This window comes from Oncorhynchus kisutch, linkage group LG10 (genome assembly GCF_002021735.2).
Source record: "Oncorhynchus kisutch isolate 150728-3 linkage group LG10, Okis_V2, whole genome shotgun sequence".
Classification (NCBI taxonomy): Eukaryota; Metazoa; Chordata; class Actinopteri; order Salmoniformes; family Salmonidae; genus Oncorhynchus; species Oncorhynchus kisutch.
The window spans coordinates 30,323,109-30,351,107 of NC_034183.2; the positions used below are offsets into that span (position 1 = coordinate 30,323,109).

General features: G+C 43.1%; 1 protein-coding gene across 5 annotated transcripts; it reads left to right on the plus strand.

Annotated features, from left to right (window-relative positions):
- The first annotated feature begins 16 nt into the window (after positions 1-16).
- On the plus strand, positions 17-27,963 carry cracd (capping protein inhibiting regulator of actin dynamics). 5 transcript variants are annotated; one of them, XM_031833526.1, is made up of 10 exons: positions 13,676-13,730; positions 18,358-18,415; positions 19,894-20,065; positions 21,966-22,098; positions 22,304-22,459; positions 22,623-22,883; positions 23,018-25,358; positions 25,523-25,716; positions 25,859-26,018; positions 26,216-27,963. In XM_031833526.1, the coding sequence occupies exons 4-10, from the start codon at positions 22,057-22,059 to the stop codon at positions 26,374-26,376; spliced, it is 3,315 nt and encodes a 1,104-aa protein (XP_031689386.1). In that variant the 5' UTR covers positions 13,676-13,730; positions 18,358-18,415; positions 19,894-20,065; positions 21,966-22,056; the 3' UTR covers positions 26,377-27,963. The 5 variants fall into 5 exon arrangements, with proteins under 5 accessions (XP_031689385.1, XP_031689382.1, XP_031689387.1 ...); XM_031833525.1 differs by lacking the exons at positions 13,676-13,730; positions 18,358-18,415 and adding an exon at positions 17-293; XM_031833522.1 differs by lacking the exons at positions 13,676-13,730; positions 18,358-18,415 and adding an exon at positions 5,231-5,361.
- The last annotated feature ends 36 nt before the right edge of the window (positions 27,964-27,999 follow it).

Here is a 27,999-nt window from a genome sequence, read left to right on the forward strand (position 1 = left end):
TTAACAAACAGGAGAGTGGCATCGTAGCCTTGAGGAAGGAGATCGCTTGTGGACGTTGGGTGATTTTTGTGCCAAGCGCAGCCTCCGCCAGCCACACCCTCACGTGCGTGCAACTGTGCGGGACTCTATTTCTCACCAGAGCGGTCTGTACGCTTGGCCATGCGTGCTTGTCTGTCGCGAGCACCCGCAGCATCAGCAACACAAAGAGGGTCGATGAGCTGTTAGATTGGAGATACAAGGCGCCGCCGGCAACTTCAAGGCCGATTTGCGGGGGAAACGAGATCACTTATAAGGTGGTGGAGCTTGTTCTTTATTCTGGCATATTTTCTTTGTCATAAATTGTGTCTTTATTTTCAATAGGCTGCTGACCTTGTCACAGCCTCTCGTTTTCATTGACCTGCTGACGATTGCTCCATCCTTTACAGATGTGTTTGTGCGCTGGAAATGGACAATGTTGTTTTATTTAATTATAAATGCGTGAACATATTTGGCATGGCTCGAATTGCGCCGATAATTGGCTATGTGTCATTTTCATTATCACATTTTCGATGATTGCATCAATTGGATGTTCATCCTACAGCTTTCGTTTGTTGGCTACTGTCTCAATATGCAGTAGGCATATTTGTGATAACATATTACATAAAAGATAGATGCTTTGTGCTCCATATCATGCTTACATGCGCCTTCTTATAGCAATGTATATATAACCAAGAATGCAGCGCCTCTGTTATAGTGAACATCTTTACTATGTTGCCGACCCCCCACGGTCTCTTGGGTCCATCCCTGCATCACTTCCATGACGTAGGGCCTACCTGTGACATATCTTATTTTGCCATGGACCCGAGAGATGCCATTATGCATTTCACGCACTATTGTTTCGATCCTTATCCCCATATATTAGATGGAATGTATAAAACAGAAATCATTGTCTCAAACGTTGTAACAACGGGTCTGTGGTGTTTCAGTCAAAGATTTTGGCCTCGTTCTTCAATGCAGCATTTACCGTTATGTATTGCAATTTTCCTTCAATTTTAGTCCATGAATTTAGCCAGAAATTGACATTCAGGTTTATTATCACTAGTAAAGATACAGTTGGCTGATGCTGCGTTGTCTACATATCAGGTATGGTTGGCTTCTTTCGAGTATCTCATTAGCTTACTCATTGCAGAATGAGCAATAAGAAGATCCAGTAAAGCCCCATGCCTTGATGTGTAGACGTTTTTAAAAAACTGCCCAGCCTTGTTTGTCTCCCAGATGGGGAGCATTGTTGACAATAGACCTCTGAGAGGGTTACATATCTCATAGCTCATACATCTAACCCTAAATGAGCTCTGAGTGCCTACTTCCATGTCTTAAATGAGACCAAAGTGGTTTGGCAAAAATAATTATATCCCTGCTCAAAGTCTATGGATGTATATGGTTGGGTAGGTGATAAGTGGGCACATAGACAGATGGATGCTCCCCCCCTACTGTAGCACTGAGTGTTTGGAGTCATCAAAATGAGTTGCTGCATTTTGTAGCCCTGTAGTCTGTACTGTACCCTTTGCAGTGGGAACTAGAGAAACAATTTCCCAAAGCGTCACTTTCACTGTCAATAATTCATGGGGCAGGGGATACATTTTTTATTTTTTAGAAAGAACATAAAATACTGCATTGGTATTTGGTACCTTGCCACGGTGTAAGGTCCTCCGTTTTTGTGGTTTCTCAGATACAGTAGCTTAGTCAAGTCGTCTCTTGCTATAGACAGAAATCAAATCCGCTGTCAAAACCATACCGTATTGGTATGTTGTTTGTTTATACATTTGGCTTTGCCATATAAACAGTGTGTGCTCCCTGTAATCTATGGGGAGAGAGATTACATGTAACAACAAGTATTGTTGATATACTGTAAGAAATTACAAATGGAAATGTGCTCAAACAGCATCTTTTTGGGAGGATGAGGACATGTCTCTGTGTCACATAGTGTAATCGGTGATGTTTAATCACTTGAATCACTTGATTCCTTCCCAGGTCTGTCCAAATTGTAATTTGACCCTCTGGCCTGTAGGTACAGTATGATAGTGCATTTTCACAGATTTGGTTCAAGCTAAAATAGCAGTCAGAGAAAGCATCCTCGAGGGAATTCTAGGAATGAATGAATGGAATGAATTGATATGCATCCTGTTTTCCCAGCGTTGTCGACAAACTACTCTATGAAGGGTTGTTTTTGTCTGCATTCAGTACTGGCTTCCTCTTCCATAAATGGATCTGAGCCATTCCTGTAATAGATTTTAGTCCATTTTCACAATAATTTTATCCATGAGCCTCTTACCACAGCATCCGATCCAATCACACTATTCAAATACTGCACAATTCCTGTAGCACCACATAGTTCAATCCATCAGGACATGACATTCCTGAATAAGAATTGGACCAGTTTTTCATAAAGCACCATCTAACAGGCCAGTCATACTGGAGGAATTTCATTCTGATCAATACACATTTGCATTCAAATTAAAAGCCACATTTTACGATATACGAGCAATGGCTGCTACTGTATGACTGAGAGTCATCGCTGCAGGCTGTTGATAAATCTCCCTGCTCGTATAATGTTAAATGATTTAGACTTATTTCTCCTCACATTTCCCCTGTGTGTGTGTTTTGTGGGAGTTTCTATTAATAAAGCCAGTCAGAGAGCAGTGAGTCTTTGATGTGTTATACTGCTGTAATGAAGCCAGCCTCCAGGCTGGTAAAGCCCCAACATTACCATATCCTTATGAGACTGCAGTGTGATAATACTGCCAATGCTCTGAGGGGCTTCATAGGTGACTCATACAGGCCTATTAGGCTGTAACGCGACACCCCATTATGCTGCTGGGGGAGACCCTTCTAACTTTGAAATAGTGATGGCTAGTCGTCTGCTAGCCAAATACAATTATTTTTTATCTGATGCGATTACTGTACATGATCTCAGATTACAATACAACGTATTTCTCAATAAAACTTGTATAGCTTTACCCTAATATAACATTTGGATTTTAGTCCAATAAAGCCTCTTCATTTTATGATCATCCAATGATATCTCTTTAGACCTAATGGTTTCTAACCCTCTCAGATTTGTATAATCCTATACAATTGATCTTGTGACTGTTAGAACCCTCTGACAACATCATAATTCCACCAGACTATTCTATGAAGGAGTTCACAAAGACTGCATTCCTCAAGACTGCAAGATGGGTCTCCTGACATTAGGGAAGTGCTCTGAGATACTGCTACAACACGAGACCCACTGTATCACATGTACTATAATAGGCACACACACAGTTACACACACACATTTTCAGTTCATTCACAGTGATCGGCTTTGTGTGCGTCAGCCAGTTGAAATGACAAAATGCCACTCTGTTCTCCTCCTGCACTGGCAGATCAGGCTAGGAAACAAAGTATTACTTTGTGCCTCCTTAGGCTCGCAGCAACTGGCACAGCAGCAACTGACACAGCAGGACACCCAGCGTCTCTCCTATCACAGGCTGACAGGCCACCCCTTCCTCACGCCCTTCCCTCAGAGAGACACCTCTACTTAAACATGAACGTGTCTACACACAGTCCCACAGAAAGTTCTATATGCATGCAAACATACTGCAGATGCCATGTGCCGACAATCACAACAAATAGCCACTGCGTGCACTTGCAGTCTTAACATTTGGAAACAAAAACACACGGTCACATGCAAGGGGTACACACACGGACACACTCAAGCCCTCACTGCATCTGCGCAATGACACCTGACTCCAGGTAATGCCCTAGTTCCACAGTGACAGCAGGCAGGTTGAACGGCCACGCGCACACACACCACTCGCATAGAGATACAGTATCTCTGCACACAGACACAATAGCAGCAAGGTAAGACTGCATTCTTACACAGTAACAAACACTATTTCTCTTTAAACATCCATTGTGTCAATTGTAAAGTACATGTCCTGAATGTGTAGAACTGGAGCACAATGGTAGAATGATATAATTACTGTTAGCTTGCTCCTGACGGAATTCAACTTGTAGCAGGTTGGTGTAATGCTCATCACCCAAAAACATTCAATCATATTTGAATGGAACAGCATTTTACATTTCTTCCTGGTAAATGAATAATGCTATACTGTATTGTCCAAGTTTATAGGATGCAAATATGCTTCAGTAGGGAGCATTAACAGTTTGCACATGATGTGTCAGCCTCGCATCACTGTGCCATTGTGAGATGGCAAGTGTGAGGGGGAAAAAAGGCCAATTTGTTTAGTTTTTTTGTTATTGCATGGCACAGGATGGAAGCCTATTACCTCACTAGTGGTCAGTAGGGTAAGTGTAACCCTGTTGGTCATGTGACTGCTGCTTTGTGTATCTCTACGCTCTGTCCCACCATCCAACCTTGTCTCCTCTGTCTTCTGCTACTCTTCACATCTAGACTTCAATTTAGTCCATCTTCTGTTTGATCCCTTCTATCATCCTCTTTTTCACTCCAACTCCTGCTGTCATATTATAGCTGATGTTGTTGCTCTCGGTTTTATAGATGATATATTCTTGCATATGGTAAGACTTGCAGTATGGTGACAGGGAACATCATCTGGCCATCATGTTCCTGTCGATCTCATTGTGACGTCAGCTTCTATGTGTTACGGAAGCAGTGGTGATAGTTGAGTCTTCCTTGGAGTGAGGAGGGACAAGCCTCTTGTGGTGGTAGATCCCTTTGGCGTGTCCTTCGGTTCTGATTAGCCAAGACTCTGTTGCCATGGGAACCTGTGGTTGCTAAACTTAAGATATTTTTCATCAGAGGATAGAGAGAGTGAGACAAAGAGAGGGGTAAATGTGACAATAACAACCCTGTTGTAATGCATTGCAGATGTTATTGGCACTCTAGTCAATAACAACCAATATTCTGTAACCAACTAGAGGCCCTGACCTGAATCTATGGATTCTATGTCCTTGTCCCCCACCCCCACCTTGCTATGTAGTACTACTTATTAGGTTTGCTTCCTCAATATAAGGGACATTTGTAATCCAATTAAAAACTTGCCTTGAGGCTACAGGTATCTGCTAAAGTAAGGGAATTTGGCTCCAACCCTCATCCTCATCCATACCTTCAAATACCTTAGTTGCCCTCCATTTCATACCTGATCGCCATCCTCTATTTTTAATAACAACCCCAAAGCTGCTGTTTATCTTTCTGTTTGTATTTTATTTCCCTTTGTTTCTCCCAAAGCCGCAGAGAGAGGAAGCAGCAGCAGCAACGCCGCTGGTCTGGGTAAAACATTGTGCAGAAGGGCAGATCGATGTTCCCTAAGGTTTTTCTGCAGTGGTGCGCAGCCCTGTCAAGTTGTGCCGCTAAAATAGGTAAAGGGTTGCACAGTTCCACCTCGTCTGTCTGCTTCGACAACAAGCTGTTTACGCTGTCAAGCTACGACACTATAGCCAACCCATTGCGCTATTTATCATGGCACTGAGCAATGCCATTGAGCTATGGCAGTTAGCTGTTAGCTGTCCCACTGTGCTTATGACAATGAGCTGTGCTATGAAGCCATTGCACAGGGCTGTGTCACAGTGGAGTGATGTTGAGCTCTTCAGTGGCTACACAGCAGCTCCACTGCAACACAGCATTGTGATGCTATGCCACTGTCACACTGTGTTGCAGCTGTACCCTTGTCAAAGGCATCTCTCTCTCTGCTTCTGCAGAGCACATGGCCGCTCCTCGTGCTTCTCTCATCCCATCTGCAGCTCTGCTCTCAAGTCTGTCTACCACAGCATAGACAGACAGACACACACACACACACACACTGCCATGTAGACACATGCGCAACATACAGTGGGGCAAAAAAGTTTTTAGTCAGCCACCAATTGTGCAAGTTCTCCCACTTAAAAAGATGAGAGAGGCCTGTAATTTTCATCATAAGTTTATCTCAATACTTTATTATATACCCTTTGTTGGCAATGACAGAGGTCAAATGTTTTCTGTAAGTTTTCACAAGGTTTTCACACACTGTTGCTGGTATTTTGGCCCATTCCTCCATGCAGATCTCCTCTAGAGCAGTGATGTTTTGGGGCTGTTGCTGGGCAACACGGACTTTCAACTCCCTCCAAAGATGTTCTATGGGGTTGAGATCTGGAGACTGGCTAGGCCACTCCAGGAACTTGAAATGCTTCTTACGAAGCCACTCCTTCGTTGCCCGGGCAGTGTGTTTGGGATCATTGTCATGCTGAAAGACCCAGCCACGTTTCATCTTCAATGCCCTTGCTGATGGAAGGAGGTTTTCACTCAAAATCTCTTGATACATGGCCCCATTCATTCATCCTTTACACGGATCAGTCGTCCTGGTCCCTTTGCAGAAAAACAGCCCCAAAGCATGATGTTTCCACCCCCATGCTTCACAGTAGGTATGGTGTTCTTTGGATGCAACTCAGCATTCTTTGTCCTCCAAACACGACGAGTTGAGTTTTTACCAAAAAGTTATATTTTGGTTTCATCTGACCATATGACATTCTCCCAATCTTCTTCTGGATCATCCAAATGCTCTCTAGCAAACTTCAGACAGGCCTGGACATGTACTGGCTTAAGCAGGGGGACTCGTCTGGCACTGTAGGATTTGAGTCCCTGGCGGCGTAGTGTGTTACTGATGGTAGGCTTTGTTACTTTGGTCCCAGCTCTCTGCAGGACATTCACTAGGTCCCACCGTGTGGTTCAGGGATTTTTGCTCACCGTTCTTGTGATCATTTTGACCCCACGGGGTGAGATCTTGCGTTGAGCCCCAGATCGAGGGAGATTATCAGTGGTCTTGTATGTCTTCCATTTCCTAATAATTGCTCCCACAGTTGATTTCTTCAAACCAAGCTGCTTACCTATTGCAGATTCAGTCTTCCCAGCCTGGTGCAGGTCTACAATTTTGTTTCTGGTGTCCTTTGACAGCTCTTTGGTCTTGGCCATAGTGGAGTTTGGCTGTTTGAGGTTGTGGGCAGGTGTCTTGTATACTGATAACAAGTTCAAACAGGTGCCATTAATACAGGTAACGAGTGGAGGACAGAGGAGCCTCTTAAAGAAGAAGTTACAGGTCTGTGAGAGCCAGAAATCTTGCTTGTTTGTAGGTGACCAAATTCTAATTTTCCACCATAATTTGCAAATAAATTCAGTAAAAATCCTACAATGTGATTTTCTGGATTTTTTTTCTCATTTTGTCTGTCATAGTTGAAGTGTACCTATGATGACAATTACAGGCCTCTCTCATCTTTTTAAGTGGGAGAACATGCACAATTGGTGGCTGACTAAATCGTTTTTTGCCCCACTGTACACCCATATGGTCAGCTCAGCTAAAGCTTTTCTACTCACACACCCAAAATATGCCCAGGCACATACAGTGCCTTCAGAAAGTATTCACACCCTTAACTTTTTCCACATTTTGTTGTTCTACATCCTGAATTTCAAATGTTTTGTCACTGGCCTACACAAAATATCCCGTAATGTCAAAGTGGAATTATGTTTTTTGAAATTTGTACAAATTAATAAAAAATGAAAACTGAAATGTATTGAGTCAATAAGTATTCATCCCCTTTGTTATAGCAAGCATAATTAAGTTAAGGAGTAAAAAAATAAAACATCTTAACCAACCACATAATAAGTTGCATGGACTCACTCTGTGTGCAATAATAGCATTTAACATGATTTTTGAATGACTACCTAATCTCTGTACCCCACACATACAATTCTCTGTAAGGTCCCTCAGTCGAGCAGTGAATTCCAAACACAGATTCAACCACAAACACCAGAGACATTTTCCAATACCTCGCAAAGAAGGGCGTAGATAAAAATGTTAAAAAGCAGACATTGAATATCTGTTTGGATGGTGAATCAATACACCGAGTCACTGCAAAGATACAAGCGTCCTTCCTAACTTAGTTGCTGGAAAGGAATGAAATCAAGGATTTCACCATGAGGCCAATAATGACTTTGAAACAGTTACAGAGTTTAATGGCTGTGATAGGAGAAAATGTAGGCTGGGTCAGCAACATTTTAGTTTATCCACAATACTAACCTAAATGACAGTGAAAAGAAGGAAGCCTTTGCAGAATTGAAATATTCCAAAACATGCATCCTGTTTGCAACAAGGCACTAAAGTAATACTGCAAAGAATATGGCAAAGCACACAGTGTTATATTTGGGACAAATCCAATGCAAAACATTACTGAGTACCACCATCCATATTTCCAAGCATAGTGGTGGCTGCATCATGTTATGGGTATGCTTGTAATCATTAAGTACTGGAGAATTTGTCAGGACAAAAAAAGAAACGGAATGGAGCTAAGCACAGGCAAAATCCTAGGGGAAAACCTGGTTCAGTCTGCTTTCCAACAGACACTGGGAGATGAATTCACCTTTTCAGCACAACAATAACCTAAAACACAAGGCCAAATCTACACTGGAGTTGTTTACCAAGAAGACACTGAATGTAACTGATTTACAGTTTTGACTTAAATCTACTTGAAAATCTATGGCAACTTGAATATGGCTGTCTAGCAATGATCAACAACCAACTTGTCAGAGCTTGAAGAATTTTGAAAAGAATCATGGGTAAATTTTGCATAATTCAGGTGTCGAAAGCTCTTAGAGACTTACCCAGAAAGACACATTATGTAAATTTGATATTTCTGTATTTCTTTTTCAATAAATTTGCAAAAATGTCTAAAAACATGTTTTCAAATTGTCATTATGGGGTATTATATGTAGATGGGTGAGGACAAAATATATATATAATACATTTTGAATTCAGGCTGTAACACAACAAAATGTGGAATAAGTCAAGGGGTATGAATACTTTCTGAAGGCACTGTACATCCATAACAACGCACATACTGTACACGTATGCAAACACTCATACACACATGAATACCGGCATACACTAACACAGTCACTACTCCCTTACAACCAATAGCATACTCTCACCCACATCAATACACACAATATACACATTCCCTCTTATACATCTCCACACGTGATTGCTGGCTCCTTGTCCTGCCCTAACTATAGTCAGTCAGGACAAAGAGCCATTCTTGGCGAGACATTTCTGAGAGGCTCTGTCAGACCCTGTCACCCTCAGAAAGGAGAAGCATGTAGCAGAGAGAGTACAGCACGTTGTTGATCTCACTCTCTGTCTATCCCTCCCTCTCTCTCTCCCTCGTGGTCTCTCTGTCTCTATCCCTCTCGCTCCCTCTATCCCCCCCCCCCCCCTCTTCTTTATATGTCTGTCTCTATTTCTCCCCATCTCTTTCTCAGGACTGTCTCACCATGCCAGGCTTCTGGCCCAAGTGCTTCAAATTTTACACACCGTGTGTTTCCACTGTACATCTGAAAATCTGTGGCTCAACAACGTGATGGTGTCTAGAGACTGACAGGTGTTGGATGAGAGGTGTTGCAGCCAGAGAGCCATGTGTATGATTGAGGTGTTGCAGCCAGAGGGCTATGTGTATGATGGAGGTGTTGCAGCCAAAGAGCCATGTGTATGATTGAGGTGTTGCAGCCAGAGGGCTATGTGTATGATGGAGGTGTTGCAGCCAGAGGGCTATGTGTATGATGGAGGTGTTGCAGCCAGAGGGCTATGTGTATGATGGAGGTGTTGCAGCCATTCTCTGGTGCAAGATAACACCAGCATCTTTCATGTCCATACATTATGTTTCTTAAATGGTGTCTGTTAGAAGTGGCGGTGGTCTTGGTGGGTGTACCATGTGGTTTTGATCTGAGGGAGCACTGCAGTCATGTGTGACGAGTATTATCCACGTTGTGCTTACGTGGAGGGTCTGTAATCAAATGCAGGTCTGGAGCAACAAAGTGCTTCCCTGCTGGGTTAACACATTATTCACAGCTGCAGTGGGGCGAGGAGAGGAGAGGCAGAGGGAAATTACACTGTGAGTATCCTGTGATTTTGTTCAGTTGGGATTATATTGATTTGAAAGGTGCGTTAGGTGTCATATAATTGCAAAACTTTTCCAGCTATCTTGGGTGTGTGTTTGGCTTCATAATAGCAGTGATGTTTGTACACAAAATGTGTGTAGCACAGTGGTCTCTGAGCGGTTCCCCTTGCCATTAACAAGCTAGTCACCAAGGGACTCTCCGAAAGAGGGGAGAGAGGAGCATAGCTAGATAGAGGAGAGCAAGGGACAAGTGTGCCATTCAAAGTGCGCCCTTTGCGTGAACTCTCATGTTTCTCCCTTCACTCAGTGAGTGCTGCTCTGTCCACAGCATTTTCTCTTTTTCTTTCCTGACAAGGGACTCTCCCACTAAAGACAACTACAACCCCCATGTTCACTCCCTTTTTCTCTCACCACAGACAAGGTGTGCCGTTACCATGGCTACGGACGCCAGTGAAACTCATTTAGAGGTAACCGTATCCGAAAGCCCAGGTAAATAGGAAAACAAGAGTGATTTTAGACACAGCCTTAAAGAGACAGGACTTAGACTAGAATGAATGATAACGTCAGGATACAACGAGGCCTTTGTTGGGTTACATTTAGAGCTCTCTTTACGTGTCTCTTTAAGAAAGGCATGGTGTGATGATGTGTAGTACAGTAACTGATATCAAAAGCTTTACATAGGCTTAGATGTGTGTGATGTGCTAAGGCCTCTGCGTGACCCTATGTGTTCTCTGCACTATGCTCCCGCTCGAAGAGCTGCTCTTTTATCTCCTATTGATATTTACCATGGTGAACTGATACATTCTGAATTGATTGAATTGTCAGGACAAAAACAAAAAGGATGAAAACAACATGAATCAGGACAGCGAGCAGTAAATGGCAGTAGATTGTTGATATACGAGCTACGGTAAATAACAAAAATGGATCAATAGGATCATATTAGTTGACTATGGTTCAGGCCTTGGTAAATCAATACACGGCCCACATCTCTCCACTTTATGCTCGGGCTTTAAGCATTTCCTTTCTCCATTCACAAACAGTCTAATGTAATGTTGCGCTGTAGTTCAAAATGTCGGTATGTGTTGGGAGCAGAATATTACTAGTAATAGCTTTACTATGTACAAGATGTTTTATGTAGACCATTCATAGACTTAACCCGGGAGTCGGCTAGCTAGAGTAGACGTGTGGAGTGCTGCTGAGTGTTCTACTCTGCAGAAAACTTGTCCTTTACAGTTTCACGCATGAGTGTGTGAGCACGCCAGAGGCAGTGAGTGCAGTATGGGCCGGCTAGCGAAACAGAGCAGAAGCAGTGCAGGACAGGTCCTGATGCTGGGAGAGCAGAGCATGTTGTGGGGAAATAGGATATCAGTGCCACAGTACAATGACACTCAGCACTTCCACAGAGGGAGTGAGGAACAGTCTGACAGTCAGAGATAAATAGGCTAGAGAAGCTCATCAGTTTACTCAATAACACACGCTAAAACACAGAGGCTGAGTCCAGTAGACTCTCAGGGTTGGCTCAGTCAGCAGTCTGGTTCAACAGACTGGTACACTGTTGACATCCTGTTGGTAAACGGTTGGTGCACTGTTCTGTTAAGGCCTTTGTTTTTCTAAATTGCACCATTGTTAATAAATTATAAGGTAACACTAATTCTATGATTGATTTATACCACTGATGTGGTGGATTGGATATGAGGACAGATTATGATTTGGCTGAGGTCTTGGTAAAGGTGGACATTTTGATAAGATTTACATGGTCACGAGTGAAGAGTCAACATACAGTATAGTATTTGAATCACTAAGGATAGATGGATGTAGTTTGCTGATGCTTTTAGCATAACACACTACTCAAACTCACACAGCTGCCTGAGATGATGATATGGAGTTTACTGTATCATTTCCCACAATGCCCCTGTGCAGCAACACACACTGAGTGAAATCCCACACTGGTTGCTACTTATAGCCCTGAAAGGGATACTCAGAGAGCCCAGAAAGTGTTTGTCTTCACAGTGGTGTAGAGTAGCCTGGTAACTCTAACCCACTTCAGTTCATCACAGGACCTCCCACTAACACACACACAAACACAGTCTTGTATAACTAACCTTGTGGGGGGACACAATTCAGTCCCATTCAAAATCCTAGTTTCCCCATTTATTTAACCTTTATTTAACTAGGCAAGTCAGTTAAGAACAAATTCTTACTTACAATGACGGCCTACCAAAAGGCCTCCTGCGGGGGCGGGGGCTGGGATGACAGATAAAACGTATTAAATAAAAATATAGGACAAAACACACATCACATTAAGAGAGACAACACAACATTGCATAAAGAGAGACCTAAGACAACAACATAGCATGGCAGCAACGCATGACAACACAGCATGGTAGCAGCACAAAACAGGGTACAAACATTATTGGCCACAGGCAACAGCACAAAGGGCAAGAAGTTAGAGTCAACAATACACCACGCAAAGCAGAATGTGACTGGCAGAACGGGTGTTGTATGTGGAGGATGAGGGCTGCAATAGCTATCTCAGATAGACGGGAGTGAGGCCTAAGAGAGTTTTATAAATAAGCATCAACCAGTGGGTCTTGCGACAGGTATACAGGGATGACCAGTTTACAGAGGAGCATAGAGTGCAGTGTCCTATAAGGACCATTGGTGGCAAATCTGATGGCCGAATGGTAAAGAACATCTAGCCACTCGAGAGCACCCTTACCTGCCGATCTATAAATGACGTCTCCATAATCTAGCATGGGTAGGATGGTCATCTGAATCAGGGTTACTTTGGCAGCTGGGGTGAAAAAGGAGTGATTATGATAGAGGAAACCAAGTCTAGATTTAACTTTAGCCTGCAGCTTTGATATGTGCTGAGAGAAGGACAGTGTACCGTCTAGCCATACTCCCAAGTACTTCTATGAGGTGACTACCTCAAGCTCTAGAGGTAGTAATCACACCTGTGGGGAGAGGGGCATTCTTCTTACCAAACCATATGACCTTTGTTTTGGAGGTGTTCAGAACAAGGTTAAGGGCAGAGAAAGCTTGTTGGACACAAAGAAAGCTTTGTTGTAGAGCTTTTAACACAAAATCCAGGGAGGATTTTAACCCCTAACCTTAACCCGAAAACCTTAACCCTAAACCTAACCCTAGCTCCAAACTCTAACCCGAAAACTAAGCTTAGCTCCTAAACCTAAACCTAATTCTAACACTAATTGTAACCTTAACCCTAAACCCCCTAGAAATAGCATTTCATCTTGTGGGGACTAACAACATGTACACAGTATGTCGACAACAAAAAAAGTGTACTATTCTAGGATAGTTCCACACACACGGACATAGATACACACATAGCTGCTCGTACAGACACATGGCCAACTCATAAAGACCTAAGGGTTTCGAAACCTTGTAACAATAAAATCACCTGGGAGCATGAACAGCAGCGTTTTCCATAACTCCAGCACATACAAAGGGTTAGTTAGCCACACAAGTACCTGGATGTGCGTATGTTCCTCAGCTTTTGCTCAGGCAGACACACATGGGAACACATGCACTAATCCAGGAAAACACACCCCCTAACCACCCCTGATGTGGGAATGTTTAGATTATATGGCTTAAAGTTTATATCTGACAGGCAAGGAAAGCCAACAAGGCGATAAAGATTGGAATCAAAGGTCCTCGTCTTATCTTCAATTCAACACTGTGGCATTTAAAACTGCTCTGTTGCCATGACTCAATCATGACCAACTGAAATCATGCCCTATCAGTGTGAGCCAGTGGAGGGGTTTGCATCGTCCGTGGTTGTGTGTTAGGTAGGTACACTATGATTTATGTTTTGGACAAAGGTAATTTACTGAATCAATATTTCAAGCCTGGATACTGGTCTATAATTCACATGGTCAATACCAGCAAAATTATATTGTAATCATTATGTTGTTATAGTAGCAGTAAGCAACTGCCTTGTAGATAAATGAACAACAAGCTTCCTTGTCCATGAGACTTTCTTGTCCATAAGTGCATTATGAGGTTAGGTCTCAGGGTGCGAATCTCTAATGAATTTTGTAGAGAGAAGAAATTAGATGTACACTGTAATGTGTCCTTTACACACTGACATTGACATTTCCAGAGATAAGCTTCGGCACTCAGGGAACCGCATTTTACACTCTGATAAACAGGAAATTCTCTTGAGCATAGCTGTCAATGTCATTTCCTGTCTTCGCTGTAGTAGAGCTTCATCATTCAATATTATAGTCGGGGATTCTGTAGATATCATATTAGTTTGTTTTGTTTGTGGCCTAGCTGGTCTGGCGTGCTAGCATTCTACCACTTGGCAGATCTAAAATGCTCTGTGGGCATGCTGAGCACCAATGTTCACATTAGGAGCTCCCTACACTTTAATAATGTTGCATTTCCACTGAGGATTTACCCTAGTGTTTTACCAAAAAGCCTCAGACGTTTGTGTTTCCACCTCCATGTCCCGGCTCCTGGGACACTGGGCCATGGCCTAAGTGGACCTGCACTATCTTGGCATAATGGATCATCAAATAATTGGCATATACCTTACTCTTACAGAATTTCCATGTGGGAAAGGATATTGGAACTTTAATCAAAGCCTATTGGATGATAACTTGTTTTTAACTAGAACAGAATCATTTGTAACTGACTTTTTCTGACATAATATAGGTACAGCAGGCCCACTAAAGGCCCACTTTTAAATGGGCCTTTAGACGCCATGCAATTCAACACTCATCTTTAAAACAAAAGCAATTTAGGTCAAAAGAGTTCATATTAACAAAGTAAAAAGGAGTAACAGTACAGACAGAGAGCAATAGAGGCACAGAATACGTTATAGAAACAACAAAAAGGAATAGAGGAACTTATTCAAGAAAGATCAAATATAACATATTATTTAAAAAATTAAGTGAACTGGATGGAATATGGGAGAATATTTTTTTTTATCTTCAACATAGAAATGCAACCAAAAAGAATTTACTGAAACTTGTTACGAATGATGGAGTCACCCATGATTCATCAAACAATGTTTTTAAAGAGGAAGCTAATTATTTTAAGCATATGTTTTCATTTCAGTCTCCTCCATCTTCACTAACTGAAGTTAATTGTATGGATTTTTTTTCTGTTAATAATGTAAAATGAACAACTGTACAGAAAGACTCATGTGAAGGCCAAACTACAGAGGAGGAACTTATTGATGCAATTAAAGCATTTAAGTCTGGGATAAATCCAGGGATAGATGGCATATCAGTTGAGGTATACCAAACCTTTTTTGATGTACTCAGAGGACCGTTTTAACCACTCCTATAAAAATGGTAGATTATCAGATACTCAACCAGGTCTGATTTTCATAACTACTGAAACAGGACCCAAGTGGTAAATATAAAGATCCAGTCCATTAAAAGAAATGGGAGGCCCATTACAATTCAAAAATTGCAAAAATTTAGACAAATTCCATGGCGTATAGAATTAAAAAGGTGTTATAAAAATGTTGGATATTATTCATCCTAATCAGACAGATTTTTTACAAGGACAATACATTGGAGGTAATATAAAACAAGTACTGGGAAAAATAGAACATTATGAATAATCAGGGAAACCAGGCCTGGTATTCATAGCTGACTTAAAGGCTTTTGATAAAGTACAACTGGAATTGATATATAAATAGCTGGAATACAGTGCATTCAGAAAGTATCCAGACCCCTTTCCTTTTTCCACATTTTGATACATTACAATATTATTCTACAATATATATATATTTGAAATCAAATCTAATCAGATTTATTTATATAGCCCTTCTTACATCAGCTGATATATCAAAGTGCTGTACAGAAACCCAGCCTAAAACCCCAAACAGTAAGCAATGCAGGTGTAGAATCACAGTGGCTAGGAAAAACTCCCTAGAAAGGCCAAAACCTAGGAAGACATCTAGAGAGGAACCAGGCTATGTGGGGTGGCCAGTCCTCTTCTGGCTGTGCCGGGTGGAGATTATAACAGAACATGGCCAAGATGTTCAAATGTTCATAAATGACCAGCAGGGTCAAATAATAATAATCACACTGGTTGTCGAGGGTGCAACAAGTCAGCACCTCAGGAGTAAATGTCAGTTGGCTTTTCATAGCCGATCATTGATGATCCTCATCAATCTACACACAATACCCCATAATGACGAAGCAAAAACGCAATGTATGCAAAATCGCAATGTTCCTATAGTAAACCCTGAAATAGACAGGTGTCAACGGGCTCATCATTTAAATTTTAAAAATGCTTTCAGTTCAGAATTTTAACATAAATCTAATCATCTTGGGATTGTCCTTAACATTTCAGACTGAGCTCAGAAAACATTCAATTCATATTTATTCATCTTTGACATTTCTTTTAACAAATATTGTCATGTGACAGGGTTGAGACTAGGGTGATGGTTGAATACTGTAACAGGGTTGAAGAGACACATCGGTTTCTATATAAACTAGTTTAGTTTACTATCAAAATCCCTTCAAGATATACCCGGAAACATTGCACTTCATTGGATGCAACCATGTAATAAGGACGTTTAGATATATTTAGAACAATCTGGTTTTTATTAACCAAACTGCAGTAAATATCAAAAAATGTATTTAAAAAACATCCGGCATTAGAGTAATTAATAACATTCAACACGTTGCATTATAAAAGTTCAACGTGTCATCAAACTGTAGGAACATTTTCCAAGGGCATTTAGAATGTTAGAACAGCTGTAACTACAGCACTAGTGTCAGCATGACTATCCTTCTTCTCAGTAGCACCATATTCATTCATGGTTTTCTTCCTGAGAGTCTGGCCCACACGTCTCTCTCAACCTCTACGTGGCGGGATGTCACACGCTGTGGGGGTGGAATCATCTCAAGGACTTCATCAAACTGATACCAGTGGATGTCATCTCCAAAAGGCCAGAAAAATGTTTTTGGTCCTACACGATGCATACATTTCACTTGTACACTCATTTCATCCGTGCAGAGGATGAAGCCTGGATAAAGGTCATCATCGTATTCCACTATACACCACTGCCTAAGAAGACCTGGATTTCCCCACTGGATTTCGTCCACAGGTTGTGGATTTTCCTCATTGGCTGGCTGTTCTGGAGCAGTCAGGACCTTCTGCCTGAAACTGAAGTAGTGTGTGTTAAAGCATGTACAGTTTCGGTCCTTCTTTGTTGAACAAAGGCAGCTGACATCACGAGACATCAGCTCACCAGGAGCACGGGTGATGACCTGGTGTATTCTCATGGTGGAGGGCACCGCTTTTATCGGGCTTAACATCATCTCCATCGCACGTTCGACATCGGCACACTTCACAAAGAACAGCTTCCCTGACGTGTTTGTCTCACGGAGGGCTTTGTAAAGCTCCTGTGCATCACTGATATCACGGCCCTTAGCCACCAACCTGACGTGTTTGTCTCACGGAGGGCTTTGTAAAGCTCCTGTGCATCACTGATATCAAGGCCCTCAGCCACCAACCTGACGTGTTTGTCTCACGGAGGGCTTTGTAAAGCTCCTGTGTATCACTGATATCAAGGCCCTCAGCCACCAACCTGACGTGTTTGTCTCACGCAGGGCTTTGTAAAGCTCCTGTGCATCACTGATATCATGGCCCTCAGCCACCAACCTGACGTGTTTGTCTCACGGAGGGCTTTGTAAAGCTCCTGTGCATCACTGATATCACGGCCCTTAGCCACCAACCTGTCCTCCGTTCTCTTCAACGTTCCTCCCACACCATCAGGAGCCCCTTTTCCATGGCTTGACTCAAAATAAAAGTTCCATGTACCATTGCCACATTGCCCTGACCTTGAAGATCCTGTCTGTGGGGACTGCTCTGGAACATGATCTGGACTTTGTGGAGGAGTGTTCAAGTTCCTCAGTGCTCCTTTCCCCTCCTTGCTTCTTTTGTATGTTCTCCACTGTTTACGCTTCTGACGCTGGTCTCTCTCACTTTAAATCACTGAACTTTTCCTTTTTCCCTGCCTCAACATTTCTTTTCCATATCTGACGCTCTCTCTCAAAGTATTGTTCCTTTTTTTCTGGGTCAGCATTTTGACGTGCTCGACACTGCCTTTGTCTTTCTGCTGTTGATGAGGGTGCCACCATTCCCTAGATGTTTCAGTGGATAACGTTAAATCAAAGATTCTTAGAATATATGCATGTATACACTATAATCCTTGAGTAATTTAGGATCTAGAGCGACTTAAAGGAACAACTGGAGTTAAGAGCCTTGCCCAACTCTCCTACCCCTAGGCTACCTGCCTTAAAATATATTTTTTGTTCACATGGAACACATTACAGCATGTTTCATAAGTGAATATAAACTATATATAATGTATAATATATTGAAAAGTGTATTTGTTTAGATGCAATATTCATAAATAAAGTATATAACTCAACCCTGTCACAGGTTTGCAACCCCTGTTACTGTCACTGCTGTCGTTGAAGGAAGACCAAAGCGCAGCGTGGTGAGCTTACATTTTTCCTTTATTTAAAATGACGGCAACAAAACAATAAACCATACAAAACGACCGTGAAGCTTAAGTGCTATAGTGCCACAAACAAATAAAACTTTCCACACAGAAAGGAGGGAAAAGGGCTACCTAAGTATGGTTCCCAATCAGAGACAACGATAGACAGCTGTCCCTGATTGAGAACCATACCCGGCCCAAACATAGAAATACAAAAACATAGAAAATAGAACATAGAATGCCCACCCCAAATCACACCCTGACCAAACCAAATAAAGACATAAAAAGGCTCTTTAAGGTCAGGGCGTGACATTTACAATGAAACATGTGTACGGGTTTAGTGTGACAGGGTTTAATTTTGGGGGGGGGCTCAAAATGGCTCCTCATGTGGTGAAGGACAGGAGACCACATGGTGTGCAACGAAATTCATGTATTGTATATTTTTATGGGTTAAAGTATCATTTTGATAAGTACTAGTTTTCCATCTGTATTTCATGTAATGGGTTTGTGTTGGTCTGCTCAACAGTCCCCACCTGTCTTTAAAAAACAATAAAACAAAGATATAAAATAATGTGATTACGTACCATGCAGTTAAAAATGGTTGAATAATGTCACTTCCTGTTAATGATGGCACATAAGGGTGGACTGACCATTTTTATTGGCGTAACGGGGTTGAGTGTACACTGAGGGATAGAGCTAAATTGTGTGATTTTAATCAATAATAATGCATTTATTTGATTAAAAAAATACTTCCTCAACAAAAGAACACAAATATACAATACCAGCCAAAAGTTTTAGAACACCTGTGGATAAAAAAAATAACTTTATTGTTCACGGCTTATGCATTGCAAGAATAAAAAATGCACCGTTGAGGCTACAGCAGCCATTTAGTTTTATAGTATTTCTGTTTTATAATATTTCATCCCTTGATCAAAGATCACCTCATGGATTAACTATAACCAAAGGAGTGCTCCTCACCTGTGTCTCTACATTATCCAAAGAGCGTTTGAGTATTCAAGTGAAACACGTGATATCATATGCAGACATACGGATTACAGTATATATATGGGAAGGACAGAGTCAGTCAGTCAGAGTGAGTGATTTACTGAGTGACTCCCAAAGGTCCAGTCAGGACAGAATGATTCAGCCTGTTATGTGATCAGAATGTTGGTTCTCAACCATGTCCTCCTGAGTAGTCCTACTACTGTACATAGGCTTTCAGATAGGCGTTCACATAAACGTACTGTTGTTGAAGGTAAGTATTATCAACCGAGCCAAGGTTTTCTCTTCACTTCATCTGCTGCGGAGTTCTTTTGTATCCATTCACACACCTTGTGTAAATTGCACACATTCACACACACTCCGGCCCACACATTTATATGTAATCAAACATGTTCATGGGTGTGATATAAAGAGAGATAAGCTGATAGTGTGTGGCTAGTGGCTTTGGTTATCATTTCTCTTTCTGCCTGCAGAGAGGCGACGGCAGGGCAAATTCCAGCCGTTCCGACGCCTGTTTGGAAGGAGGAAGAAGAGGGAGGCAGCGGAGAGGGGCTTTGATGCAGTAGAGCTGAAGGCTAGCTTCTCCACAGGGGAAGTGTGCAACGGAGTCGTCTCAGATGATGAGGAGACCAATCAACATCTGAGGTAAACAGGACATTTATGCATTCTGTTTGGTGCTGTGAAATACTCCAGCAGTCAAGATTGCATCTATACATTGCTCATAATGTTGTCATAAAGAGTTGAACCGCCATTGCAGTTCCCCCCCCCCCCCCCCCCTATTGCTTGTACAGGCCTCCACCTCAAAATGAAACAAACTCTAAACACAGGTCTTATCAATAATTTAGTCTGCATGGCCTTGAGCACATTATGTCTTTAATCCCTTTCAGTAAGACACACTTACCCAGACCACAGAGAAAGCCTATGATACTATTCCCACGAAGACCCAACTTATATCCCACATATACACAGTGCCCTCAGAAAGTATTTACACCCCTAGACTTTTTCAACATTTTGTTGTTTTACAGCCTGAATGTAAAATGAATTTCAATTGAGATTTTGTGTCACTGGCTTACACACAATAACCCATAATGTCAAAGTGGAAATATGTTTTCAGAAATGTTTACTAATTCATTTAAAATGAAAAACTGAAATGTTTTGAGTCGAGTATTCACCCATTTTGTTATATGGAAAGCCTAAATAAGTTCAGCAGTAAAAATGTTCTTAACAACTCACGTAATAAGTTGCATGGACTCAATAATAGTGTGCAATAATAGTGTTTTTCATGATATTTGAATGACTACCTCATCTCTGTACCCAACACATACAATTATCTGTAATATTCCTCAGTCGAGCAGTGCATTTCAAACACAGATTCAACCACAAAGACCAGGGAGGTGTTTTACAGCGCCTCGCAAAGAAGGGGGCACGTATTGTTAGATGGGTAATACATTTAAAAAAGAAGACATTGAATATCCCTTTGAGCATGCTGAAGTTATTAATCACACTTTGGATGGTGTATCAATACACGCAGTCACTACAAAGATACAGGCATCCTTCCTAACTCAGTTGCCGGAGAGGAAGGAAACCGGGTTTAATGGTTGTGATAGGAGAAAATTGAGGATGGCTCAACAACATTGTAGTTACTCCACAATACTAACCTAAATGACAGAGTGAAAAGAAGGAAGCCTATACAGAATACAAATATCCCTAAACATGCATCCTGTAATTCCTGTTTGTAAAACTGCAAGAAATGTGGCAAAGAAATGAATTTCATGTTCTGAATACAAAGCGTTATGTTTGCTTACTAAGATGCTATTGAATGTTCCTGACTGAATGGATTAGTTACAGTTTTGACTTAAATCGGCTTAAAAATATATGGCAAGATTTGAAAATGGCTGTTTAGCAATGATCAACAACCAACTCGACAGAGCTTGAAGAATTTAAAAATAATAATAATGTGCAAATATTGTAAAATCCAGATGTGCAAAACTCTTAGACTTTCCCAGAAAGACTCAGCTGTAATCGCTGCCAAAGGAGCTTCTACAAAGTATTGGTTCAGGGGTGTGAATACTTATGTATCTAAATGAGATATTTCTGTATTCATGTATTCATTCATGTATTTCATTTTCAATAAAGTTGCAAAAATTTATAAAAACATGTTTTCCCATTGTCATTATGGGGTATTGTATGTAGATTGGTTCGATGTTTTTTTTTCACATTCATTTTGAATTCAGTCTGTAACACAACAAAATGTAGAATAGATCAAGGGGTATGTATACTTTCTGAAGACACTGTATTACCATGTGGCTTCTCGATTTGCAATGGATCTGTTTATCTATTTTCATGTCAGCAGAGTCGATTAAATCTCACGGTCTGGTGAGAAAGTGGTGCGGTTCAGTTGAAATGTGGTCTATAAACTGCTTGACTGACTTTTATCTTTTAATTTATGGAGTTTAGAGTGTGTGAGGGACACTACACCCTGTCAGAAATGAATGACTGACTGTAATAACATACTATATCTGTAGAGTCCGTTTTGTCTTTGCAGGGAGCTGAACCCCATTGGCTCCCGAGCCCTCTCCCACGACAGTGTGTTTATCCCAGAGGAAGCAGTACAGGAGCCCAGTCCAGAACATACCATGTCCCAGGAAAACGTCTCAGATAAAGTCAGGAACCTGCAGGTGGGACTTAAACACACACATGCACACACACACACACACATGCACACACAGTCAGATGTATGTTCACAGTCTTGGTTGATGACTCGTAAGTCAACCGTTGCCCCAGGTAACAATCACTTACACTCTAACAGACACTTTAGCGTTACTGCTCTCGTCAATGTCTAACACCAAACCCAAAATGTGTGTGTACGTGTTGAATGTGCAGAGGCAGATAGCACAGAATATCAAGTTTGGCCAGAGGCCCCCCTCTCTGAGGAAGAGTGAGGGAGACGAGGGCAGCTCAGATGAAGAGGAGGTGCCCAGGAGCCCCCTGAAGGTCTTAGCCCAGGTGGAAGCTGAGCCAGTGGACACAGAGACAAAGGTAAAGGCAGGATTATTAATGGCAGACTGGGCACCATTGGTATACATACTAATTGCATACTCTTTGGTTCACTGTTAGCTTATAATGCTACAGTAGTAACCTAAAGAATTAGTATTGGAAATATAGGAAGAGATTGACAATGTATTCTTTCCATGACAACCAGGGGGCCAGCCAGAGCCAAGGGCCCAGCCAGAGCCAAGGGCCCAGCCAGAGCCACGGAGCTGCCCAGGCCGGGACTCCAAGTACTCCAGTGAAATCTCCTAGGTCCAAACGAGTTCTTCCAGCCACCGGTACCATCGAGTCCATCGACCTGGACGGAGTCCCACAGTCTGTCCCTAGACTGGACAACACCGCTGCCAAGCATAAACTGTCTGTCAAACCCAAAAACCAGAGGATCTCCCGCAAGCACCGCCGATTCACACAGGTGAGAGGGGGTCAGGTTCCTTACAGTTGGTGGTCTTTCTTTGGTATGAATGTGCATGCATAGAATTGTCATGTAGATGGAATAGAGTGAGATGGAGCTCAACAATAGAAATCAAAATACATACTTTTTTCCAGGATTTGCAAGAGGTGGATATCCCTGGCATACTGCAGGAGGAAACAGATGCAGCTGACGTCCACAGAACCGCTGAGGAAGAGACACCCCCAGAGAAAACTAAGAAGCAGAAACTGCAGGAGGACGAGAGACAGGAGTCCAGGAGGAAGAGAGAGCTGGCAGAACAAAGGCACAGAGAGGAAGAAGAGGATAGGAAGAAGAAAGCAGAGGAGTGGAGGCTGCGTGAGTTAGAGGAGGAGAGATGTCGCCAACAGGAGGAGGAACTTATACGTAAAGAGGAGGAGGAAAGAAGGCAGGGAGAGGAGATGGAGAGGAGGATGAAAGAAGAAGAGGAAAGGAGAATTAGGGAGGAAGAAGAAAGGAGACAGAGAGAACTGGAAGTGATGAGAATCAGAGAGGAAGAAGAGAGGATACAGAGAGAAGAAGAGAGAAGGATGAGGGAGGAATTGGAGCTTATGCAGCGAGAGGAGGAGCAGAGGACACTGGAGGAAGAGAAAAGGAGGAAAGAGGAAGAGGAAAGAATGAGGAAAGAGGAAGAGGAGAGGAAGCAGCACGAACTGGAGGCAGAGCGTCTCTGTGTCGAGGAGGAAAAGAGACTGAAAGAGGCAGAAGAAGAGGAGGAAAGGAAGAAAGAGCAGGTGGAAGAAAAGAGAAAACTGCTTGCAGAGGAGGAGGAGGAGAAGAGACTGTGTGCAGAAGTGGCTGCGAGCAGCTCTGACCCTGAAAGGAAGAGGAGGGCGGAGGAGGTGCGCTGGAGAGAGATGGAGGAGAGACAAAGGCCGTTCACCTTCAAAGTGTCCTCTGGGGAGAAGCAGATTCTGTTCCAGAAGGTCAACCTGACGCCTGTTACGCCGGCCTCCAGCCAGCAGGGGAGTGCTGTGACTGAACACAAAGAGGGAGTCAAGGCCTCGTCCCCTGGAGGAGCTGACTCCCCAACCCTCCCGTCCTCTCAGTATGTCCCCCACACAGCCATCCTGGTGACGGGTGCCCAGCTCTGTGGGACTGCTGTCAACCTGGACCATATCAAAGAAACAGCTTGTAAGTCTCTCCTGGGTCTGGCAGATGAAAAGAAAGCTGCCATGGGCACCCCGCCACCAACCAAGAGCAAGACTTCACCAGACCGCAAGTCTGGGAAAACCAAATCCCTCAGCGAGTCCACAGACCAGTCCAGTGCAGCCGTCCTTGCAGAGTGGGCCAGTATCCGCTCCAAGATATTCAAGGGGGCGGGGGAGGGAAAGTATGAGGAATACCCAGACCACCAGAGCCAGAGCCGACCCAGCAGTGAGGACCAGAGTCCGTTCCTCCATAGCAACCTCAGGAAGACCATGTCCGCCAGCGCCAAGTTCTCCATCACCCCGGCCAGGAAGAAGTTTGCCGACTCAAACAGGAACTCTGAGGTGTTGAGTCAGGAAGAGAAGGAAGGAGGAAGGCCAGCAACTGCTGTCTCCGACACCTCCTCCAGTGTCTCTGTTCCCCCTGCAGCTTCAACAGCCCCAGACAGCAAGACCCAGAGCCGGGGCGGTAAGACTGTCCGGATTGCAGATGGAACAGGGGAGTGCATGTTTGCCAAAGACCTCCCGTCTTTCATAGTCCCCAGCTCTTCCCAGGCCTCACCCAGACCCAAGGGCTCTGAGACAGATACTGGGAGCCTGGGAGGAGAATCAGAGGACTCTGATGGCCGGGAGGAGGGGGAGGAGAAGGGCCAGCCATCTCCATTTGGGATCAAGCTGAGGAGGACCAACTACTCCCTCCGCTTCCACAGTGATCAGTCGACAGACAAGAGGAAGAAGAGGTACAGTGCTGGCGACAGCTTTGACGGGGTCCCCTCACCTCTGACCCCCATTGACCGCGACTCTGACGCCTCAGTGTTCTCTAATAGCTCCAGCCCTGCATCTCCACTCAGAGAGAGCATTCCTGGGGTCAAGCCTGGACATGTGATTGTATCTCTTCCAGAGCCCCGGGCCAAAGCAGGCAAGTCTCCCACCCCTTCCATGCACAGCGAGGGGGAGAAGCTGCCGTCCAAACCCTCACTTTACCAGAGACCCAGCACATCCCCTAAACCTGCAACCCCTCCCCCCTCTCCACTCCCCAAAGTGGGCAGAGAGAGTTCCAGTGACGCAGTGGTCCAGAGGAGCTGGGTGGAGGCTGATTCAGCTGGCCATGAGGAGCGAGGTGAGAGGAGGAGGGAGGAGACCTCAGCTGTGGCCCAGCTCCACAGGAACAGCCAGGGACAGAGCCAGGGCCAGGGGGAGGGGGAGCCCAAGGAGAAGAGGTCCTTCTTCCCCTCCATCAGTATCCCCTGGAGGGAGAAGGCTGACAGGAAGACGGAGCTCATCAGAAGAGGTCAGTGTCACCTTGGGAAACGCCTGTGCTGCTGGTCCAAGACAGAGATTTGATGGATTTATTTTTTTAAGCGAGTAGGAAAGTCACTCCTGCATTTTAATTACTTGAGTCATTTTGTGTGAATGTCCCAGTATATGATAGTTGTCTCGTCTCGCCCCTTACAGAGGGAAAGCCATCACTGCAGAGTAGGCACTCATTGGACAGTACGCGGGTCCAGGACAAGGAGTCAGGGCCTCTGTGGATCACGCTAGCGCTGCAGAAACAGAAAGGCTTCAGGGAGCAGCAGCAGAGCCGAGACGAACGCCGCAGCCACAGAGAGGCCAAACTGTCTGAGAAGCAAACCAAGGACAAAGACAACGTATGTTACTGCACTTTAACATACACGAATGCCGTACATACACACACATGTGCTTATGTAGAGAAAGACATGCACGTTCTCAGTAGTCACCTGTACTAATAACAGTAGGAGAGCACAGCTGAAAGGTAACTGTGTTTCATAGGATGTGTTGCTTAGTCCTATGGAGGGTAAGGGGAGTAGAAACACCAACCCTCCCAAACCACAGACACCGGAGGAAGCTAAGAGACCAGACACCCTCCTGGGCCGCTTGGAGCGCCGGGACCTCCTGAAGAAAGCCAACACCCTGCCCAGCTCTGTCACAGGTAAGAGCTAGCATATTCACAAGTGTTTGACATCACACTTTCCCAAGATCGGATCGGACAGTTAGGATATCTCACATCTATTACATCTGGATCATCATAATCAAACCAATCTGTTATGTAAATTGCATGGATGACTACACTTTTATGGCGTCCTCGGCGTGCTTTATAACCCTTTCTCTCTGGGTCTTGTGTTCCAGTTGAGATTGCAGACCCCACTCCATCGCCCCCTGCAGTGAAGGAGTTGACCAAGCGCTTCCCATCCACTGACTCTCCCCAGGTGTCCACTGAGCCGGCCTGGCTGGCTCTGGCCAAGCGCAAGGCTAAAGCCTGGAGTGACTGCCCTCAGATCATCAAATAACCTACTCTCTAACCTCTACACTGCATCAGTACAGTACACACACACTGCCCATGAACTATGACCCCTGTCCCAAACCATCCCCTGACCTCTCCTCTCTGGTGTGCACCTGACCCTGCATTCTAACCTCAGCCACCAGCCCAAGTCATTCTCCTCCCATGCCACAATAACCATGCACTTGTTTGATTATGTCAAAAGTGTGTTTCACATTCATAATATAAATATGATCACACGTTTACAAACATGAACACTCAGTTCAAGCATGCTCTTAAACGAAAACATGAACACAAACTCAATTATTTTTTCAAGATTACCTGGCTGTATACTATCAACTATATAATATCTTCCAACAAGTCAAAAGATCCTATAGCAGCCAATCATGGCCACTGCTGGCCATTGCATTAGCCAATCCCAACCCTTCCTTCCCTTCAGTAGCCAATCAAAGCTCCACAGCTGTAAATAGATCATACACTAAACATAATACAAGATAAAAATGCTGATGTATTGGAAAGACGTGTCTTGACAGGTCTGAAAAAGGATAAAGATTCTTAATTTCAAGGGTACTTTGGTGACAGTGTTAAGGGCTACCAGTAGCCAATAACCCAACATGACAGATGATCAACCCTGGTTTATCTCCCTTAAAATAAAAACATTTCCTTATCTCGTGGGGTTTATTTCAAGCACTGGTTTTAACAATGTTGAAACAATATATTTGTCATCTCTGAGCCTTGTCTGCAATGTACAGAATAAGCTTCTTTTTTTCTTAAAAAGCAAACAAACATGTATTCAAAAGCAGTACTTAGTATAGAACTATTCTCACTGTGTCCGTGATGACTGTGACAGCTGTCAAAGATGCTATATTGTAAAAAAGATAAATACATTGCCATGACAGAGTTGTTTTGAATCTCACCGCAGTTTGTAAAATAACACTAGATCTGTCATAATCAAATGTCGACTGTACTGAAACAAACCATTAAAGACCAGGTGTCAGGTGGTTGTGAATTGCACAATGTTCTTACCACTTTAATTGTGTCCTGTATTTTGCTTTGCTGTGGAAAGAGACAACCTACCGGCTGTAACACACATTCTCCTGTCATGTCACCGCTAATGCGTTGACCTATAATAAGGCCTTTTCTCCTCCAGCATTTGGAAAGTCACATTCTGTGAATCCCATCATAGGATAATCTTACAGCTATATCACATCCTCTTCCATTTTCCTCAATGTCATGTGAACCAGCCAGCCTTGCTATGAGAACATCTGCTGGGCTGTCTGTTGATGACAGACATCCTATGGCTATTTCTCCCATCACTACCTTGCTCTCACTACTCAATGTAAAGACCTGTATGTGTGTTGTTAGAGGCGGTTTTACCGGAACGTTGGTCAAAAAGAGGACCCCAAGGCTCAGTCACTTTGGCATTTTTGTTTAACTTTGATTGTGTGCAATAGTGTAGTGTACACAGTGTTGTATGTAACAACATATTGTTTGATAATATTTGCACTTTTTTTGTCTGACTTAAAAGGTATTCATGAGAACATCTTAAAGTGATGCAAATGTTATGAATTATGTAAATTAAATACTGATGTCTGAACTCAAAGCTTAGAATCATATTCCTCATTCAAATGAG

Excerpts from the sequence above, each read along its gene's own strand:
- cracd (XM_031833522.1), top strand. The coding sequence starts at position 5,301 with ATGTTCCCTAAGGTTTTTCTGCAGTGGTGCGCAGCCCTGTCAAGTTGT. Across the intron at positions 5,362-19,893 it reads AAGTTGTGCCGCTAAAATAG|AGAGGCGACGGCAGGGCAAA; the intron begins GTAAAGGGTTGC and ends TTCTGCCTGCAG. Across the intron at positions 22,099-22,303 it reads ATAAAGTCAGGAACCTGCAG|AGGCAGATAGCACAGAATAT; the intron begins GTGGGACTTAAA and ends TTGAATGTGCAG.